The sequence below is a fragment of the Hippopotamus amphibius genome, chromosome 1 (assembly GCF_030028045.1).
Source record: "Hippopotamus amphibius kiboko isolate mHipAmp2 chromosome 1, mHipAmp2.hap2, whole genome shotgun sequence".
Lineage (NCBI taxonomy): Eukaryota > Metazoa > Chordata > Mammalia > Artiodactyla > Hippopotamidae > Hippopotamus > Hippopotamus amphibius.
Genome location: NC_080186.1, coordinates 210305684 through 210326429, shown reverse-complemented (window position 1 = coordinate 210326429; position 20746 = coordinate 210305684). Strand labels below are relative to the sequence as shown.

The 20746-nt window shown below is 36.0% G+C and overlaps 1 protein-coding gene across 3 annotated transcripts in view; it reads right to left on the bottom strand.

Annotated features, from left to right (window-relative positions):
- Positions 1 to 14924: 14924 nt before the first annotated feature.
- Positions 14925 to 20746, bottom strand: part of EDIL3 (EGF like repeats and discoidin domains 3) — a 411932-nt gene continuing 406110 nt past the window's right edge. For all 3 annotated transcript variants that reach the window (XM_057739846.1, XM_057739855.1, XM_057739863.1), the window contains one exon: positions 14925 to 17883. In XM_057739846.1, coding sequence (XP_057595829.1) covers positions 17734 to 17883 — 150 coding nt within the window. In that variant the 3' untranslated portion in view covers positions 14925 to 17733. The remainder of the gene's footprint in view (positions 17884 to 20746) is intronic.

Genomic DNA, 20746 nt, shown 5'->3' with positions numbered 1-20746 from the left:
TCTCACTTGATCATGGTGTATGATCCTTTTAATGTATTGTTAGATTCAGTTTGCTAGTACTTTGTTGAGACTTTTTGCATCTGCATCTATGTTTATCAGTGATATTGGCCTGTAATTTTCTTTTTTGTGTGTGTTATGCTTCATCTGGTTTTAGTATCAGAGTGATGGTGGCTTTGTAGAACAAGTTCAGAAGTGTTCTTTTCTCTGAAATTTGTTGGAATAGTTTGAGAAGGATAGATGTTAACTCTTCTCTAAATGTTTGATAGAATTGACATGTGAAGACATCTGGTCTTGGACTTCTCCTTGTTGGGAGTTTTTAAATTACTGATTCAATTTCAGTACTGGTAATTGGTCGGTTCATATTTTCTATTTCTTCCTGCTTCAGTCTTGGGAGACTGTACCTTTCTAATGATTTGTCCCTTTCTTCTAGATTGTACATTTTATTGGCGTATACTTATTAGTAGTACTCTCTTATGATCCTTTTATTTCTGTGGTGTTGGTTGTAACTTCTTTATAATTTCTCCTTTATAATTTTCTCCTTTATAACTTTCTCCTTTATTAGTTTAGGTCCACTCCTTTTTTTTCTTGATAAGTCTGAATAAAGATTTATCAGTTTTGTTTATCTTTTCAAAGAACCTGCTTTTAGTTTCAATGATCTTTTCTAGTTTTTTTTGTTGTTGTTTTTCTTTTTCCTTTAGGTACTTTCATTTATTACTGCTTTATTCTTTATGATTTCTTTCCCTCTACTAACTTTGGGTTTTGTTTGTTCTTCTTTCTCTAGTTTCTTTAGGTTAAGGTTAGGTTGTTTGAGATTTTTCTTGTTTCCTGAGGTAAGCTTGTATTGCTATAAATTTCCCTCCCAGAATGGCTTTTGTTGGGTCACGTAGGTTTTGGATGATTGTGTTTTCATGTTCATTTGTCTCTAGGTATTTTTTGATTTCCTCTTTGATTTCTTCAGTGATCAGTTGATTGTTTAGTAGCATATTATTTAGCCTCCACATGTTTGTGTTTTTTGAAGTTGTTTTCTTGTAGTTGATTTCTAATCTGATACATTGTGGTTGGAAAAGATGCTTGATATAATTTCATGTTTCTTAAATTTACTGAGGTGTGTTTTGTGGCCTAGTGTGTGATCTATCCTGGAGAATGTTCTTGTGCACCTGAGAAGAATGTGTATTTTGTGGCTTTTGGATGGAATGCTCTTTACATATCAATTAAGTCCACCTGGTCTAATGTGTCATTTAAGGCCTGTTTTTGTTTTGTTTTGTTTTGTTTTGTTTTTTGGATTTTCTGTCTGGATGATCTGTCCATTGGTGTAAGTGGGGTGTTAAAGCCCCCTACTATTATTGTGTTACTGTTGATTTCTTCTTTTATGGCTGTTCATAATTGCCTTATATATTGAGGTGCTCCTATGTTGGGTGCATATGTATTTACACTGTTACATCTTCTTCTGGGTTTGATCCCTTGATCATTATATAGTGTCCTTTTTTGTCTTTGTAACCTTCTTAATTTAGAGTCTATTTTGTTTGATGTAAGTATTGATTCTCCAGCTTTCTTTCGATTTTCACTTGTGTGAGATACCTTTTTCTCTCTCCTCATTTTCAGTCTGTATGTGTCTCTAGATCTGAACTGAATCTCTTGTGGGAAGTTTATATACAGGTCTTGTTTTTGTATTCATTCAGCCTCTCTGTGTCTTTTGGTTGGAGCATTTTGTCCATTTCTATTTAAGGTAATTATTGATATGTATGTTCTTATTGCTATTTTGTTAATTGTTTTCGATTTTTTTTTGTAGATCTTTTCCCCCCATTTCTTCTTTCGTTCTCTTGTGATATGATGACTATCTTTAGTGTTATGTTTGATTTTTGTGTATATATATATATATAGACTTTTGGTTTGCAGTTACCATGAGGTTTTTGTATAGCAGTCTATAGGTATATGTGATTTTTTTAAGTTGCAGATCTCTTAATTTAAAACGCATTTTAAACCCTGCATTTGTGTTTCTTCCCCTCATGATTGCTGTTTTTGATATCATACTTTACATCTGATTATTTTGTGTATCCCTTAAGTGCTTATTGTGAATACAGATGATTTTACTACTTTTGTCTTTTAACCTCCCTATTAGCTTTGTGTGTGGATGATTTCCTATCTTTAATGTATGTTTGCCTTTACCAGTGAGCTTTTTCATTTTGTAATTCTCCTGTTTTAGTTGTGGTCTTTTCTTTTTCCTAAAGAATTCCTTTGTTGCTTATTGTAAAGCTGGGTTGGTGGTACTGAATTCTTTTAGCTTTTGCTTGTCTGTAACACTTTTGATTTCTCCATCAAATCTGAATGAGAGCCTTGCTGGGTAAAGCATTCTTGGTTGTAGGTTTTTTCCTTTCATCACTTTAAATATATCATGCCACTCCTTTCTGGCCTATGGTTTCTGTTGAAAACTCAGCTGATAGGCTTTTGTGAGTTCCCTTGGATGTTATTTGTTGATTTTCCCTTGCTGCTTTTAATATTCTTTCTTTAATTTTTGTCATTTTGATTACAATGTGTCTTGGTGTGGTCCCCTTTGGGTTAATCCTGCATGGGTCTCCCTGTGCTTCCTGGACTTGGGTGACTGTTTCCTTTTCCATACTGGGTAAGTTTTCAGCTATCATCTCTTCAAAGATCTTCTCAGGCCCTTTGTCTTTTTCTTCTCCTTCTGGGACCACTATAATGTCAATATTATAGTGTGCTTGATGTTATCACAGAGGTCTCTTAAATTGTCTTCATTTATTTCATTCTTCTTTCTTTTTTTCTGTTCAGTGGCAGTGATTTCCACTGCTCTGTCTTCCAGCTCCCTGATGCTTTCTTCTGAATAATTTAGTCTACTATTGATTCTTCTAGTGTATTTTTCATTTCAGTTATTGTATTCTTAATCTCTGGTTGTTCTTTATATTTTCTAACCCTTTGTTTAAAACTTCTAACTCATTGCTCTGTGCATCCATTCTCTTCCAGAGTTCTTTAATCATCTTTATGATCATTACTCTGAACTCTTTCTCAGGTAGATTGCTTATCTCCACTTCACTTAGTTGTTCCAGGGTTTTATCTTGTTCCTTTGTCTGAAACATTTTCCTCTGCTGTCTCATTTTATCTAAATTGCTATCTCCTTATAGGAGATATTCTATGCATCCCAACAATTCACTCCCCTCTTGTCACCCAAGCAGTATGCTCTAAGGGTTCCCTCTAAGAGGGTTGCATGGGTCCTTCTGTTGTAGTGGGCTGACTATGTGGGTGGTCTGGTAGGCTTGGTTGGCTCCTAGTCAAGCTGGTTTCCAGGCTTTACCTTGTGTGGATGCTGCTGGCTGCTGTTTAGTGGGTCCTGGTCATGAGATGGCTGTAGCAGAACCCCAGGGGGCTCTGGAGTTAGTGCTTACTGGTGACTGAAGTCAGGTTTCCTAAGACTCACTCTGGGGCTGTTGCCCACCCAGATGTAGCTAGATCATGGTTTTTTTTTTTGCCAGACTACTGGCAGACAGAGCTGGTACCTGGAGTCTGACTGCAGGGCCCACAGATCTCAGAGCTCATTTCAGATTGTTGGTTGGAGGGAAGGGGGTTCCTGACATAGTTGGCTTTGGGGTCACGGGTGTCCCAAATATTCTGTTGGCCTGCTAGTGGGCAAGGTCAGGGCCCACCTGGTCCCAGGATAGGCTCTGCTTTGCTGTTTGGGGCTCAGTCCACAGGCTATGGGATCATAATTTGTCTGTTTCTGGTGTTTCTCCCCTGGTGTGTGATGTTCATCTAGTGACCTATGCAGGCTTCCTGTCAGGAAGAGCTGGCTCCTGCTCATTGGTGAGTGGAGCTGGGCCTTGGCCCTCTGGTGGGCAGGGCCATGTCTAAGGGCTTGTCTAGAGGCAGCTGTAGACTCAGGAAGTCTTTAGGAAACCTGTCTGCTGATGGGTGGGGCTGTGTCCCCACCCAGTTAGTTATTTTGCCTGAGGCATCCCAGCACTGGCACCTACAGGCTGTTGGGTAGGACCAGGTCTTGGTGCTGATGAGTCATGATGGCAGCTGCCAGCAGCAGTGTTTGTGTGCTTGAATGTTCCCCAATATGTCTGCCACCATTGTGTAAGTCCCTAGGGTGAAATGCAGCTGCCTCAACCCCCCAGTCCCCAGCTCACCAGGAGACTCTCTATGACCAGCAGGTAGGTCTCCCCCAGGCTCCTATCAAATTGCTACTTTTGCCCTGGGATCTGGTGCACATAGATTTTGCATGTGCCCTTTAAGAGTGAAGTCTCTTTCCCCCAGTCCAGTGAGGTTCCTGCTGGCCTTCAAAGCCTAATGCTCTGGGGACTTTTCTTCCCTGTGCTGGAACCCTGGGCTGGGAATCCTGATGTGAGGCTCAGAACTCTCACTGCTGTGGGAGAACCTCTGCAATATAATTATTCTCCACTTTGTGGGTCACCCATCTGGTGGGTATGGGATTTGATTATATCACAAGTCTGCCCCTCCTACCCATCTCTTTGTAGTTTCTTCTTTATGTCTTTAGTTGTAGTTGTAGAAAATCTCTTCTGGTAGTTTCTAATCTTTTTCATCAATGGTTGTTCTGCAGATAGTTATGATTTTCGTTTGCTCATGAGAGAAGGTGAACTCAGAGTCTTTCTACTCTGCCATTGTGGCCACTCCCCTATTCTAGCCATTTTTAAAGGAGGAGTAAGGGGTAGAAAAAGAAGACTTCAATATCCATTTTAGGTGCAACTTGTGATGTGTAGCACCATCAGTGGAGGGGAGATTGAAGCAAAACATGGAATTTTCACTTTTATGCTTAAGGTTATACTAGGGTAGGAAATATTTAGAATATGCTAAATATATTACAAAAAATGTAAAATAATAAAAGTGGTAGTCAGGCATTGAAACTAATCAAGCCTCTATCCCAAGAATATAAGATGCTAGTTAAAATTAGCAAAGGTGCCTCTTTTGGAAATACAGTATACACAAAGGCATTTCCTATGAATGGATCTTCCTCAGGGTTTGAGCTCGCCAAATGGAAAAGAGGCTAGACTTCAGCCTTCACTCATATCCCTTGCCCTGTCTCCTTTGTACATGGCACTATCTGTCTGTACACAGGTGCCATGGACATAACTGTCACCCTTGATATTTTTATGAGTCCTTTTGTTTTGCCTTTAGTAGACTCTAAATAAATTTCTTAGATGAGAGAGTGCCTGCAGCACAGGTTTCAAATCATTATTTACTATGAAAATGTTTTTTAAAAAAGAAATAGGAATATATATGTATATGACAATGTGGTTAATAAGGAAAAGAATATTGGCCCAAACAAAGACCCACATAGGTTAATATGCAGAAATGCATTAGAGATAGTCAGGTACTCCTGTTAGATTACAGATTAAACATCTTGCAAGCTTATAGGTGTTACTGTAATATAAGCCTACTAAAAGAATAAACAAGATAAGGATCATAAATGATCTTTTCACTATATTCAATGTGCCTTTTCCAGTTTGAGGCCTTATATTTTTAGAAGATTTAAAATATTGAGTAGGTTTAAAAAACATTAAAGATAGATGAGGGGACAAAAACAGGGTAATCACAAAAAGAGCATAACTAACAGTTTCTGATTTTGGTGAAATATATGATTTCAGCTTTAGCAAGGATATAATTCAAATATTAGGGGTAAGATTCATTGGTCATTAGAAATATTAAAGACTTACGTTATATTATCTTTTTCTTGAACACATTCAGATATTGGATGAATACAACCTAGGGAATTAAACATTTAAACAAATGCATCCCAGAGTTGATGATCCTTAATTCCAGTTGTCTAAGATTCTTTCAGCTTATTCTGGTTCACTGATGAATCATTGACAGAGAATTGACTATTTAAATCAAGTTATAGAAATTTCATTTACTGATTACCTGAGGTTGCACAGGGTTATTAGTCACTGGTTAATATCCTAATTCTACTAATTGAAAAGTCACCAGGGAATGAAAAAGGTAATGGCATCTATTTATTGTTAAGAAGTTGGTTCCTTAAAGTGTGTTAGTACACATCTTGCTTTCCTAAGATATTGTTCACTACTCAGCTTCTCTTCTCGTCAAGAGTATGTTAACTCATAAATATTGGGTACTAGAACTGAAAAAGAAGTGGTTTTATGTTTTGTGTTTTTGTTTTTTTGTGTGTTATTTGGAATTCTTTTTTAAAAATTGAAAGTATCTGTAGTTTCTCTTATCTGTTGAATACTATTCTCAAATTTTCTTTTTCTTTTTTTAAATATTTATTTATTTGGTTGCACTGGTTCTAGTTGCATCAGGCAGGCTCCTTAGTTGTGGCATGCAAACTCTTAGTTGCAGCACGCATGTGAGATCTAGTTTCCTGAGTAGGATCAAATACAGGCCCCTGCACTGAGAGCTCAGAGTCTTAACCACTGCACCATCAGGGAAGTCCCTATTCTCAAAATTTTCTTAAATATAAATGTTTTGATTATTACAATAACCATCTCATGCTGTGCACATGAGGATAGGCCATTTACTGTGTTTTGGGATCGTAGATTCTTTGACATTTGGGGCTTATTATTCTCCTTTTAAAAAGTCAGTGCTATAAAATATTTCACAGTAGTTATTAGCTGTTCATCATTTGAGGATCTTCCCTCTTATATTCGTGTGATGATCAACACCTCACCCACTAATGTATTATTTCAAAAACTATGTTAGGTAATACTGGTGTATTCAATTATTTAGGATAATATGCAGAGTTGCAAAATAAACAATAACTGCTTGTCTGAGGCAAATCATTCCTGTTTGTTAAGTACTGATATGTAACAAAACATTTTCAGCAAACTTTGACTTAAAAAGAAGGAAAAGGGTATTGCAGTAGGAGGAAGATGTCATCAGATCTAGGTACAGATCAGAGCTCTATATCTTGGGCAAATCTCCTAATCTCTTTTAGCTTCTTTCTCCTCTTCTGAAGAAGAAATGTTAATAAATTCTTCCTAGAGTTGTTATGAATAGTAAATTGAAGATTTCAGGGGTCATGAATATTAAATTGAACAATTTTGATGTCATTTCAGATGTCCCCTCTGCCAGGTTGCTTTGCCTGACCTATTACATTTACTGGTGTGAGTGCTCACGTTCTGTGTTCTCTTTGCACTTTGATCATATTTTTGTCACAACACACAATATGATTGTTGGCTTCCTTGTCTTCCCCCACCCCCACTCCCACCCTCCAGATGGTGAGCTCCTGATGGTTAGAGTCTTTTCATCTTTGTATTTCTAGAACCTTGCATAGTTCTTAAATTTTTCTCAAAGAAGGATTTTTTTTCATGGAACTTGCCATCACAAGATTTTATTCAAATAGGTAGTTTAGAAGGATTTAGGTATGTTAAACACAATTTATATCAAAATTTCAATGTCTGCAATTCAGAAAAAACAAACGAAACATCAAACAAATAAATAAAACACAAATGACTTCTGCTTCCAGGGTATGTATGTATGTATGTATATATACATATTATAAGATGTGCTGGAAATTTCCCTTAAGTAATGTTTTATTGCTATTCTTATTAATGGGTTTTAATTATTACCTACAAAAGTAGCTGCTGAATAAAAGGAGGAAATGATGTAGTATGAATTAATTGATTTTTTTTCCCATTTTACACTATTTTAAAATTTCTATTGGGTTATAATTAATTTACAATGTTGTGTTAGTTTCAGGTGTACACCAATGTGAATCAGTTATACGTATATCCACTCTTTATTTAGATTCTTTTCCCATGTAGGCCATTACAGAGTATTGAGTAGAGTTTCCTGTGCTATACAGCAGGTTCTTATTAGTTATCTATTTTATATATAGTAGTGTGTATATGTCAGTTCCAATCTCCCAATTTATCCCCCCCAATCCCCTGGTAACTATAAGTTTGCTTTCTACATCTGTATTTCTCTTTTGTAACTAAGTTGAGTTATACCTTTTTTTTTTTTTTTTTAGATTCCATATGTAAGTGATATAAAATGTTTTCTTTCTGTGTATGACTTACTTCACTCCGTATGACCATCTCTAGATCTATCCATGTTGTGGCAAATGGCATTATTTCATTCTTTTTTATGGCTGAGTAATACTCCATTGTATATATGCACCACTTCTTCTTTATTCATTCCTCTGCTGATGGACATTTAGGTTGCTTCCATGTCCTGGCTATTGTAAGTAGTGCTGCAGTGAACACTGGGGTGCATGTATCTCTTTGAATTATGGTTTTCTCTGGATATATGCCCAAGAGTGGGATTGCTGGGTCATATGGTAGTTCTATTTTTAGATTTTTAAGGACCCTCCATACTGTTCTCTACAGTGGTTGTCCACTTTACATTCCTATCAACAGTGTAAGAGGGTTCCCTGTTCTCCACACCCTCTCCAGCCTTTATTGTTTGTGGATTTTTTGATGATGGCCAGTCTGACCAGTGTGAGGTAATACCTCATTGCAGTTTTGATTTACATTTCTCTGATAATTAGTGATGTTGAGCATCTTTTCATGTACTTTTTTGCTATCTGTATGTCTCCTTTGGAGAAATGTCTATTTAGATCTTCCACTCATTTTTTTTTTAAGCTCTTTATTGGAATATAATTGCTTTACACTGTTGTGCCAGTTTTTGAGGTACACCAAAGTGAATCAGCTGTATTTATACATATATCCCCATAACTCCTCCCTCCCGTGACTCCCTCCCACCCTCTCTATCCCAGCCCTCTAAGTCATCACCCATCATCAAGTTGATCTTCCTGTTATACAGCAACTTCCCACTAGCTATCTGTTTTACATTTGGTAGTGTATATATGTCAATGCTACTCTCTCACTTTGTCCTAGCTTCCCCTTCACCCCCCCACCCCATGTCCTCAAGTCCCACCCATTTTTTGATTGCGTTGTTAGTTTTTTTGATATTGAGCTGCATGAGCTATCTGTATATTTCAGAGATTAGTCCCTTGTTGGTTCCATCATTTGCAAATATTTTCTCCCATTCTGAGGGGGTGTTTTGTTTATGAGTTCCTTTGTTGTACAAAAGCTTTTAAGTTTAATTAGATCCCATTTGTTTATTTTTGTTTTTATTTTCATTATTCTAGGAGGTGAATCAAAAAAGATCTTGCAGTGATTTATATCAAAGAGTATTCTGCCTATGTTTTCCTCTGAGAGTTTTGTAGTGTCTAGCCTTACATTTAGGTCTTTAATCCATTTTGAGTTTATTTTTGTGTATGGTGTTAGGCAGTGTTCTAATTTGTGCTGGGAAAACTGGCCAGCTCCACTTATTGAAGGGGCTGTCTTTTCTCCATTGTATATCTTGCCTCCTTTGTCATAGATTAGATGACCATAGGTGTGTGGGTTTATCTCTGGACTTTCAATCCTGTTCCATTGATCTATATTTCTGTTTTTGTGCCAGTACCATACTGTTTTGATGACTGTAGTTTTGTAGTATAGTGTCTGAAGTCAGGGAGCCTGGTTCCTCCAACTCCATTTTTCTTTCTCAAGATTGCTTTGGCTATTCAGGGTCTTTTGTGTTTCCATAGAAATATTAAAATTTTTTGTTCTAATTCTGTGAAAAATGACATTGGTAATTTGATAGGAATTGCACTGAATATGTAGATTGCTTTGTGTAGTACAGTCATTTTGACAATATTGATTCCTCTAATCCAAGAACATGGGCTATCTCTCCATCTGTTTGTGTCATCTTTGATTGCTTTCATCAGTATCTTATAGTTTTCTGAGTACAGGTCTTTTGCCTCCTTAGGTAGGTTTATTCATAGTTATTTTATTCTTTTTAATGCAATGGTAAATGGGATTGTTTCCTTAATTTCTCTTTCCTATCTTTCATTGTTAGTATATAGATATACAACAGATTTCTGTGTATTAATTTTGTATCCTGTAACTTTAGCAAGTTCATTGATGAACTCTAGTAGTTTTCTGGTAGCATCTTTAGGACTTTCTATGTATAGTATGATGTCAATGCAAACAGTGACAGTATTACTTCTTCTTTTCCAACTTGGAGTCCTGTTATTTCTTTTTCTTTTCTGACTGCCATGGTTCAGACTTCCAAAACTATGTTGAATAATAGTGGCAAGAGTGGACATCTTTGTTTTGTTCCTGATCTTAGAGGAAATGCTATCAGTTTATCACCGCTGAGAATGATGTTTGCTGTGTGTTTGTCATATATGGGCTTCATTATATTGAGGTAGATTCCCTCTATGCCAACTTTCTGGAGAGTTTTTATCATAATCATTGCTCAATTTTGTCAAAAGCTTTTTCTACATCTATTGAGATGATCATATTCTTTTTATTCTTCAATTTGTTGATGTGGTGTATCACCCTGATTTGGATATAATGAAGAATCCTTGCATCCCTGGGATAAATCCCACTTGATCATGGTGTATGATCCTTTTAATATGTTGTTGGATTCAGTTTGCTAGTATTTTGTCGCGGATTTTTGCGTCTATGGTCATCAGTGATATTGGCCTGTAATTTTCTTTTTTTGTGTGATATCTTTGTCTGGTTTTGGAATCAGGTTGATAGTGGCCTTGTAGAATGAGCTTGGGGTGTCCCTCCCTCTGCAATGTTTAGGAAGAGTTAGATCTTCTCTAAATATTTGATAGAATTTGCCTGTGAAGCCATCTGGTCCTGGACTTTTGTTTGTTGGAAGACTTTTAATCACAGTTTCAATTTCATTACTTGTGATTAGTTTGTTCATATTTTATATTTCTTCCTGGTTCAGTTTTGGGAGATTGTACCTTTCTAAGAATTTATCTCTTTATTCCAATTTGTTCATTTTATTGGCATACAGTAGCTTGTAGTAGTCTCTTAGGATCCTTTGTATTTCTGCAGTGTCCATTGTAACTTCTCCTTTCTCATTTCTAATTTTATTGATTTGAGTCCTCTCCCTTTTTTTCTGGATGAGTCTGGCTAAAGGTTTATCAATTTTGTTTTTCTTGTCAAAGAACCAGCTTTTAGTTTCATTGATCTTTTCTATTGCTTTCTTTGTCTCTATTTCATTTATTTCTGCTCTGATCTTTATGATTTCTTTCCTTCTACTAATCTTGGGTGTTGTTTGTTCTTTCTCTAGTTGCTTTAGGTGTAGGTTAGTTTGTTTATTTGAGATTTTTTTTTGTTTCCTGAGGTAAAACTGTATTCAAAGAAGGATTCAAAATAGGTTTAATATTAATTTAGTAGTTTCTACAGTGTTATTTATGAAAGAATTTAGCTTTTATTATCTCCAGTGAAAGGGAAAACATTTCAATATTTTACAGGTTGTGAATTACAACCTAATGCTATCATTTGGGAGGATAAGTATTTGTGATATTAGGTTTAGGTAGGAAAACTCTCAAGCACAGAATTAATAGTATGAGTTTCTGAAAGACAGGCTTAAAAGTTTAGATTCATGGTGTGGGGGGAAATCAGATTATGGACTTTTAAACTAGAAGTGACTGTAGAAAAATCCATTAAAAGAAAAACAAGCATCAGTGTCTATTCAGGAAAACAAACCAATATATAAATCTGCAGTTTATTTAACCCCCAAGTGCCAGGTCCCCACAGGCAGCCTCTGTTCATACTGCAAATCCACCTTCAGGCTGTACTCAACACCTGGGTGCCTCTTCCACAGCAGAATAAACAACGAAATGAAAGGGGAAAACTTATTTTTATTAAAATATTTTAAGGGGAAAAGGACAGAGGGCTTTGCCTACCACAAAGAAAAACTTCACACAATTCTCTGTGTAGTGTCTGTTTTCTTAAAGTCTTTAAGATCTCCAGTTCCACATGCCGCCTCTCTCCCCATCCAGCCCCTAAAAGCCTCCTCTTGATAGGATCCAGTTCTGGCTCTAAACTCACATTGGGGCCCCAGCATACCTGTCAGCCAGGAGGTGCCCCCTGTTTAGAAAGCTGTTCAGGGACCCTATTGCAGTGGTTTTCAAACTTTAATGGCTGTATCAGAGTAAGAAAAATAATTAGCACAGTGATCAAGAATACATATATACATAGGAATATAACTGAAATAAAAATGTTTTGTGAAAGAACTTTTACAATGAACTCATTCCTCCCTTCCTCTCCCCTCTGCTCTTCTCCTTTCCTGATGTATTTAATTAAAAACAAACAAACAAATACTAGTCCTAATCTACCAATTTCTCTCCACTGGAAATTTGAAAAACATTTTACTATTGTTTAAAAATCCACATCCCAAGCAGCTTATCAAGGTACTTATACCATTAAAAACAGATTCCTTTTTGGGATGCATCTTAGTCTATTAGGGCTGCTATAACAAAATATAGGCTGGGTAACTTATAAACAACAGAAGTTCATTGCTTATAGTTCTGGAAGCTGGGAAGTCGAAGTTCAAGATACCAGCGTGGTTGCTTTCTGGTGAGGGTCAGCTTGCAGGTTCATAGCTAGTATTTCAGTGGGTAGAAGGGGCTGAGGAGTTCTATGGGGGCTCTTTAATGACAGCACTAATCCTGTTCATGAGGGTTCCACTCTCATGACCTAATCCCCTACACCATAGTCCCAACCTACTATACCATCACATTTGGGGGTTAGGATTTCAACATATGAATTTGGGTGGGGAGACAACTTCAGATCATAGCAGGGTGCTTCTACTGTTAAAAAAAAAAATCCCTATCATTACCTAAGAAACTTGAGAACTGAGGAAGTTAAACTGTTGCAGTTGATTATTTAGTGCTTCCTTTGTGATATACCATTTCTAACCTCTCTGTTCAGTTCTCTCCCAGGTCCAGGTGGAAAATGCCATTGGCCTTTAGAAGTGCTGTACTAATCATCTCTGTCAGAGCTGCTGGCCTGCTATGGTTCTCTTCCGGAAAGGCAAGTTCTTTTTATTATTATTTACTTTACATTTCTAAAATGTAAGAAAATTATAAAATATGTGTAAATCTATGTTTAATTGGTCATTTAAGTCATTTATCACTAAAAAGATTCCTTCTTTGTCATATGCATGAAGCCTACTCCCAGCAGTCCTCCTGTTAATCCTCCACAGCGTTTGGCCTGTTGCCTAGAGACGTTCTCTCAAAGCTGTTTCCACATTGGCCATGGGGGATGTATTGTTTGATTGCACCATCAATCTCACTACCACTGCTTCTTTCCCAGGTGGCAGCAGGTTGAGCTTATGTTGCCATTCATCATCATTATTAACGTGTTTATATGTGGGCATATGAATGGTACTATGGGGATTTTACATAAATGTGGAAAATATGGAAGAGTGTGGTTCATGCCCTTGAGAATGTTAAAATAAAATTAAATCAGAGGCAGTCACCATATGCAATGCTTAACCATGTCATGTGGTGACCATTTGCTGATGCTCCTATGCCATATTTCCACAGCATTTGTGTTTTCAAATGGCTCAATCAACTCCTGCCAAGATGTGCAAAAACAAGTAAATGAGGAGCCTTTTCCAAAAATGTTTTCCTATTTCTGCTACCAAATTCATCTAAGAGAAATAACTCTTTGAGTAAGTTCCACTTGCCTACTGTGGTAAATACTTTATTTGGTGGCAATGTTCAAACATCCACTATGAATTAAAACTGCTTACTGCAGTAGAATCAAGAAATCCTATTTGCCCCTTCAAAATCAATGAAAAAATTGCCACTTACACTAGTTAGTTATTCTTTCTTTGTAAAGACAAATGTCAGTGCATTCTCTTTCAGGGTAGTTCAGATATTTCTCAGCTAGCAAAGGGTCCTTTTGCATCTCAAAGAAACCTTTATGGCAATATTTTTCACAAATAAGTAACACACTAACTCTATTATTAATATTGTTTTAAACTAGCCTTTGGGAAGAGAGAGAGTGTGGCATTTCTAACAGTAAAAATCAGTATTTCTTTACCAAAATATTCACTTAAAATCATGTACTCAAAGTTGAAGTGCTGGATGTTTTAAAATTTAAGTTATATAGAGAATATTTTCCATCATGAACTTATCCTTAGAAGATTTTTTAAGTCAAACTTTAATATGATCAGACTTTCCTCCTTGGAAATGTTCTTGAACCAGTAATTTTAAAAGTCTCATAGTTGAAAATTTTCTGTTGAATAATTATTCTGTTATCACAATGAATTTTTACCCTGTATAGACGTTGTCATAATTTTTTATTGGCCTTATGGAAAAAATGTTCGTATTATTGCTTGTATTTAATATAAACAAATTTGTGTGTTTGTGTGTGAAAATTAGGTCAGCGATGGAACCCTACTGAACCATTCACATTAAAATGCAGTTAAATAGGAACATGTATGAATACATAAACATATATAAGTTAGTATGAGAGCTATCAGAGATTCACTGAAGCTCAACTAAGGCATCAACATTTAATATCTCAAGGTTTTTTACCCTAAATGTTTTGAATCTTTAGAAAATATCTAAAAAGTGGGAAGTAGTCAGACTCAATATTTTACCAGTGACTTTCAGAGAGGCTGAAACAGGGTTTATGAAGAAACCAAGTTTTATGATTTTCTTTAAGCAGCAACTAAGATTACATGGATAAATATATTATTAGTGTTTGTGTTATTGCTTACTATTGACTAGATCTCTTCACTATACTCCTGAGAATCATGTACTTAAAAAACAATAGAAATAATAGCAATAGCATCTGCTTACCAATGGGCAGATCAGTCCTGGAGCACAAGACTTTATGCATGAGGGCAAAAAAATGACTCTGGATTATTAGTATTCCAATAAAATTTCCACAGCTAAAAGCATGAGAAATGCACACATTTTAATAATTTTGGAAAGGCCAATTTGGCTGATATCAATGTTCATTTGAAGGCTATTGTGATTTGCTTTTTTTTTTTCTTCCTGTACTTGTTTAATTTTCCTGCACAAAGCAAAAGTAAACCATCATGTAGTTAAGAGTAGTGGATATTCACACTCATATACTTTGTGAGTTCTTACAAATGTGTTTGTTTATAATCGCTTTGAAAGTATCCCAGATTTTCAAAAGTTTATTTTAACTTTGAAGACTAGACAAGGTCATACTGATTTTACAACATCCTACATGATTTAAGTATATACACAAAGAAAAAACCCAACATTGGAATATTACACAGCTTGAAAGCTTGCAAAGGTTATTTGTGTCTTAGTTATTTCTTTACTTACTGACACATCAGACGCCAGCAGTGAATATTATAATTCATAATTTGTTGACTAGCAAAGATACAATCATTAGTACCCTAAGTCTTCAAAATTCACATAAACCCTTATGAAATCATTCAGAAAGAGAAAGTCAACCCTAAAGTTAGAATTAATGATTATGATAAATGCTTTTAATAAGACCTAGATAAACTGAAGCTGTTTAAAATTTTAATTTCATAGATTATAAAATTAGCATGTTATAGTTAACTCAGCATAGTGAAGGCTAGGTGATCCTGCTGTGCCTTGTTCTTATGAGATTTTACTGGTTTTACTGTGAATTTAAATAGAATAAATTTGCTTCACTTTAATGTCATTGATACAAATGACACAAAGGTACATACTACTTCACAACAATTAACATTTCCACATGTGGGAATTCCTTTATTGTCATTAATTTGTGGCATAATGGGATAAAAAGATATCCCAAGATATTCCATGTTGGTGAAAAGCATATGGAGCGGAGAGAAAATGCACAAGCAAGAGGAAGCCATTTACATGTATTTCTAAAAGGTAACAAAATTTTAACTCCCTTTGAAAATATTTTCTTGAAAAAACTATGAATAAAATAAAATTCAAATTATAAGAAGCCATGAATAATTTTGAGAAAGTAAATCATTACAAAAAATTACAATTTTAAAAACACCCTCTGAAAAGAATCAAGAATTGTGCATAACCTATAAGGAAAAATGGCTAGAAATTCAGTGGGACAGTAAATCTTTAAAGAAATAAGGGCCATTGGCTACTTAGTAAGTGTGTATGTTTCTTTGGACCTAATTAATTACTTGTAACATGACCTTAAAATTTAGCAAATTAAAAATACATAAATTCCTAATTTAAATTTATCTTTAAAAAGGTGATATTGATGACATGGCAGTTTTGCTTTTGAAAGATTCTAAAGACTGATCACCATTTCAGATACGTCAAATCAACAATTTTATAATAAGAGCCTGAAGTAGAAAGCGTGTGGGCATAGGACAAATATGTGGCCAGCCAGTCCTAATTTTGCTCTTATTAAAAATGACATTATGATTGACTTTCTCTTTAAATTCTTCACTATGATTGAAGACCACTCCATATATACATCATCAAGAAATGCTGTTAACACATGGACAGACAAGACAGTAACAGTCTAGTGGCTTTTGTTATGCAGCACAAATAATAAGAAAAAAAATAAAACTTAGTAGTGTTGCACAGGACCTCAATGTTTTGTACACATACCATACTTTCTTTTCCAGGACACTTAATTTAAAACCCCAGTAATTCTGTGTCTAAGCCTTATAAAACAAATACTTGTAAAACTTATAAATTAGATGTTGAGGACTTTCATGGAGGCAGTGTGAGCTTTAATTTGAGAGAATGTCAATGAAACCTCCATTATCAATAACAAATAGTTATGATAATTGCTTATTTTTTCAGGACCTTTGAAGCAAAATAAATAGAAATCGATTTTCACCTTGAAAATGGTTCAGTACTTTGTCATTAGTAAATACATCTCTTCTCACAAATACCTACACACTGTGCTTTCCTGAGAAACCACTACCACCTTCAAACCTCAAGAAAACTCTAGTTTCACAGGAAATGCAGAGATGAACAAAGAAATGAGGAGTATGCTTGGCCAAGTTATGCAGCACTATGTCAATATTTGTTTGCTAAAAAAAATTAATAGACAATTTATTATTCTATTATTTTAATGATAAGGCTATGGAAATACCATGAAAACAAAGATTTAAATTTTGTTTTAAAGAAGCATAATGGGATTTTGTTGTTTATTTTGAAAAATGGTAGTATTGGGGTCTTTAAAGTGTTTGGAGATTACATAGTTTTATAGCTTCCTTCAAAAACAAAAGAATTGCAGATTCAATCTACTGATATTAAATATGCTTAATCTACTGATACTGAATCATGTTTCATATATGTGTGTGTATGTATATTTCTTGTAGGCAAGTAATAGGACAAAAGTCGACTGGGAAAAGTATGGACTTATTCAGGCAATATATAATATATAGAATATAGAATAGCACAAAAAGAAAGGTCACATAATCTCTGATTAGAAATAAAAACAAAATGAGAATTATAATGTCAATTAGTACTGCATGTTACAGATTCTTCTTCAAAATTCGGTTTTAAACACTGACAGTGTTTGGTAGGCACAGTTAAATAATTAGAATAATATAGACTCATTACAGAAGAAAAAAAACTTATTGCTAACATTGCAGTATTCTTTTTATAAGAATAAGCTGAGTATTGATTATGAAAGCTCTAATAACTTTTGCTTTTATTTGATAACTATGAGATTTTTTTCCCCTATCAAAAGAGTGCTACTTTCTTTGCCTAACATATTTCAATTGGAATGAACAAGTTAGAAAACAATAAGAAAAGTAATTCACAGCTAATGTGATGTTGCTTAAGAAATTTAAATGATAAAAATCAAATTAAACCTTTGAAAAGGCAGGCTTAGACCTCCTTAAGAAGACAGATAGTGGCCTACCGTAATTTGAGCACTTTTTCATGAAAAATCCCATTCAGTTTCCTATAGATTTTGCAGAGTTCATTCCATGGAGATACTTTAGGAAAATAGGAAAGTTGCAGGGTGTGGGGTCTCCTCACTCCTCCTCTGTGCAGCCCAGAAGCTCCGACCGTAGCGTGATCCTCCCATACCAGGACCAAGGAAGGATCCTTATGTGCCGAGCATAGATGGGCGGGTCAATGACGTTTTTTCTGTGGGTATCATTGTCAAAATTGCCCTGGAAAACCTAGTAAAGAAGAACAGACTATCAATCATATGGCCTTCTTTTTCTTGGGAATTATATTTAATATTTTCTTGTTTGGATCATTTTTCCCACATGGAAGATTTGATAACTAATCACATTATGTTTTTCTAAACATACTGCAGCTTCTTTTTAATGATCATTTTTAAGCTGAATAGCCAATGAATGTTTAAAGATTTAAATAAATTGAAAATTTACTTCAAATCTATGTATTCCTGTCTGAGGCAGGAATACATAGATTTATGATTTCTGTTTTTTTAAAAGATCTATCAGGGTTTTTTTTGTTTTGTTTTAATGCAACAGATATTTTTTGCTTCTGTCACAAGCTGCTGTTGGTTAGGCAGCTTGTTGAAGGTGGTCTCTTCTAAGGAGTGATTCAGAGATCCAGGCTGTTGCAAATTACAGCCATTATCTGAAAAAATGTGGCATTCACATTCAAAAGGGGCAACGAGAGAGAGAGAGAGCGCACGCACATGCTGTTATATTATGCAGGATGTTTTAAAAAAGCAAGCAGCTTAAATCATTTCTGGGTACATCTCATTGACCTTAACTAATTATATGACCTCAGCTCAACTGCAAAGGAGGCTGGGAAATGGAGAGGAACACACGGGTATCTGGTGAGCATAATAGTCTCTATCACAATGTTTTTTTGCTTACTTCTCACATAGAGAACAAAATTAACTCATTATCAAGAGAGACAACCCCAACCAATGCTGTTTTTGAACTCCTTTTTTTGCCTTCTCTATTCCCAGATTTATACAGTACTCTTATGATCATTGTGACCTATAATGTCCTGACATGTTGGCATTGCATGACTGTTCTTCATTCTTTTGTTTCAAAGATTTTTTTGAAATTTTTATGTCCATTTTTCTCCCAAGAGGCTTTTGTAGTAAACTTTGGGAAGTGCTTGCTTCAGAAAGAGATAAAACAAAATCGGCAGTTGGCAGAGTGTGCAGGAGCAGCACATAGTGCATGGTCTGAATGACTGAGTTTTTTATTATGTGTTTACTTCTGCTGTGAGCAGTTGGACTGCACCTATACCCAGACTAAAAGGCATACCATCTACCCTCCTTCAAGGAATCATCATGCAGGGACTTTCCAGAGACCATAAGAAAACACAGGGAGAAGCTATCAGCATACATTTGACCAAAATGAAGTTAATAAGGACAGAGACAAGATGGTAGAGTAGGACATGAGCTCATCTCTTCTTATGAAAACACCAAAACCAAAACTAACTGAACAACTATCAACAACAACAACAATGAACCACTGGAACCTACCAAAAAAAGATATCCTATATCCAAAAACAAAGAAGAAGCCACAATGGGAGAAGGAGCCCCTGCGAATCTGGCTTTGAAGGCCAGTGGGATTGATTGCAGGAATTCCACAGGATTAGGGGAAACAGAAACTCCACTTTTGGAGGATGCATACAAGGTCTTGTACACACAAGGACCTGGGGAAAAAAGCAGTGACCTCCAAAGAGACTGGGCCAGACCTACCTGCTAGTATTGGAGGGCTGACTGTGGCTCACTGTGGGGACACTGGCAGTGGCAGCTCTGATAAGTACTCATTCTATGAGCCTTCCTGGAGGCTATTTCCTCCCAATCCCTAGCCTCAACAGCCTGTAGGCTCCAGTGCTGGGATGCCTCAGGCCAAAGAATCAACAGGGTGGGAACACAGCCCCACCCATCAGCTGACAGGTTGCTTAAAGTCTTCCTGAGTATGGCCCTGCCCACCAGAGGGACAAGACCCAGCTCCACCCACCAATGGCCAGGAACCATTTCCCTCCCACCAGGAAGCCTGCACAAACCTCATAGACCCATCCACCAGGGGGCAGATAGGAGAAGCAAGAAGAACAACAACCCTGCAGCTGCGGAATGGAAACTGCAATCAAAGAGAGTTAGACAAAATGAGGTGGCAGAGGGATATGTCCCAAATGAAAGAAGAAGATAAAACCCCAGAAGAACAACTAAATGAAGTGCAGATAGGCAATCTACCTGAAAAAGAATTCAGAGTAATAACAGTAAAGATGACTCAAGATCTCAGAAAAAGAATGGAGGCACAGATTGAGAAGATGTAAGAAATGTTTCGCAAAGAGCTAGAAAATTTGAAGAACAAAGTTGAACAATACAATAACTAAAATGGAAAATATACTAGAAGGAATCAATAGCAGGATATCTGAGGCAAAAGAATGGATAAGTGCACTGATAGAATGGTGGAAATCACTGCCACAGAACAGAGTAAAGAAAAAAAGAATGGAAAGAAATGAGCCTAAGAGACCTTTGGGACAACATTAAATGCACCAGTATTTGTATTATAAGGGTCCCAGAAGGAGAAGAGAGAGAAAAAGGACCTGAGAAAATATTTGAAGAAATAATAGCTGAAAAATTCCATAACATGGGAAAGGTAACAGTCACCCAAGTCCAGGAAGCACAAGAGGCAGGCAGGCAGGATACACCTAAGGAGGAACATACTGAGACACATAGTAATCAAATTGACAAAAATTAAAGACAAAGAAAAATAAAAGCAAAAAAAGGAAAAGCAACCGATAATCTACAAGGGAATTCTCATAAGGTTATCAGCTGATTTCTCAGCAGAAACACTGCAGGACAGAAGGGAGAGGTATGATATATGTAAAGTGATGAAAGGAAAGAACCTATAACCAAGAATACTCTACCTAGCAGGGCTCTGGTTGAATTCAGATTCAACAGAGAAATCAAAAGCTTTACAGATAAGCAAAAGCTATGATTATTCAGCACCACCAGACCAGCTTTGCAACAAATACTAAAGGAACTTCTCTAGGTAGAAAAGAAAAGGCCACAACTACAAATGAGAAAATTGTGAATGG